Below are 1358 nucleotides of genomic sequence, written 5' to 3' on the forward strand. Positions count from 1 at the left end.
TTCAGTCCTTCACACGAGCAGTGTATAAACTGAGTTAGATGTTAGCTCAAGTAACTTGACATGCCCATCCTTTACTCAACTTAACTAGTCTTTGATGTTTAGGAATTGGATGTTAGCTTAAGTAACTTTACATTCTGTATCCTTGCTGCATAAAATTTTTGTCTTATAAGTTTCAGGTCTTGATTTTTGATTTTTTTTTTTTAAAAAAAAAAACCACTTTTTTAATTTTTAACTTCTCTGATTACAGGAGGATATTAGTTTGTGGAATTACTGGAAATTGCTGCCTACTGTATCAATATATGAAGGTGTCAGCCACAATTTCTGCTTAACCTCTGATGGATTTGGTGTTGCAAATGCCAGTTCTGGAATTAAACTGGTAAACTATGATTTGAGCTATGCATAAATTCTAAATAACTCAGGATGGAATTTTGAGTTTATCTTTTTAATATTTACTATCTAAATGGATTTTTCAAACTTAGAGATTATGTCTTGGCATTATGCAAAAGGTTTTGTAAAACTAAAGTTTGTAATTTATTTTAGAGTCACTTTTTTATCAAGTGTGGAACAAAACAAACTGAAACAATCTATACAGGGAAAGTCCCTCGGATTGAGTTGTCCTGATGCATTTATTTCATTGTTTATGTTTATCTTTTCCAATGATTAATTATGTTGATTCTTTGAAGTTTGATTGAGCCTAAGTAATCATCAAGTTTGCCAATTTTAACATGTATTTTTACCTTGACAATGCAGACTTGGACTTTTATCATGCATATATTTTTTCCAGATCGATTCTGCAAGCTCCTTGAAGGGAACTTGTTAAGGGAAAGGACAGCCAATTTCTTTTACGTGTTCTTACTTGGGGCCAAAGTTTTAACTGGAATTGTTCTTGTTGGGAGAATGATATGTTGTCAGAGTCACAATGTTGTGTTGTAGATTAAATTCTGATTATTTTTTGTATCTCATATTCTCATTTATTATCCATTACATTCACTCTTTCTTTTGGTTAATTTGGGTCCTTATGTTCATAATATATTTTTAAGGTTGCTATATGATTATAGGTATATTTGTGCAATGTCGGTGTTATGAAAATTGGTTATATTGTGCTCAATTTGCTTTAGAAAATGCTTCTTGCAATGAATTTGACAGGATATTTCCTTATGATATTTTTATCTGCATCAAGCACGTCATGAGGCTATTCAACTTTAGATTTAGCGGATGCAACTAGGCCAAATTGACTATTGTCAGGTTTTATTTATTTATTTATTTAATTTCTGGGATTGTGAGTGGGGATGATGAAATGTCTGTGTAACGTATTGGAAGTTTGTGAAGCAGTTAAATAGCTGAAGAGTGGGGAAAAA

General features: G+C 31.7%; 1 protein-coding gene across 1 annotated transcript; it reads left to right on the forward strand.

Moving 5' to 3' along the window:
• Window positions 1-247: 247 nt before the first annotated feature.
• Window positions 248-1072, forward strand: LOC136061567 (uncharacterized; the record flags this gene model as incomplete). The annotated part of the gene is given in 2 exon segments (XM_065781015.1): window positions 248-376; window positions 751-1072. Coding segments are annotated over 2 exon segments (312 nt in total), but the record flags the coding sequence as incomplete, so codon positions are not given.
• Between the last annotated feature and the right edge of the window lie 286 nt (window positions 1073-1358).

This window comes from Quercus suber, unplaced genomic scaffold (assembly GCF_002906115.3).
Source record: "Quercus suber isolate HL8 unplaced genomic scaffold, Cork oak 2.0 scaffold_254, whole genome shotgun sequence".
NCBI lineage: Eukaryota > Viridiplantae > Streptophyta > Magnoliopsida > Fagales > Fagaceae > Quercus > Quercus suber.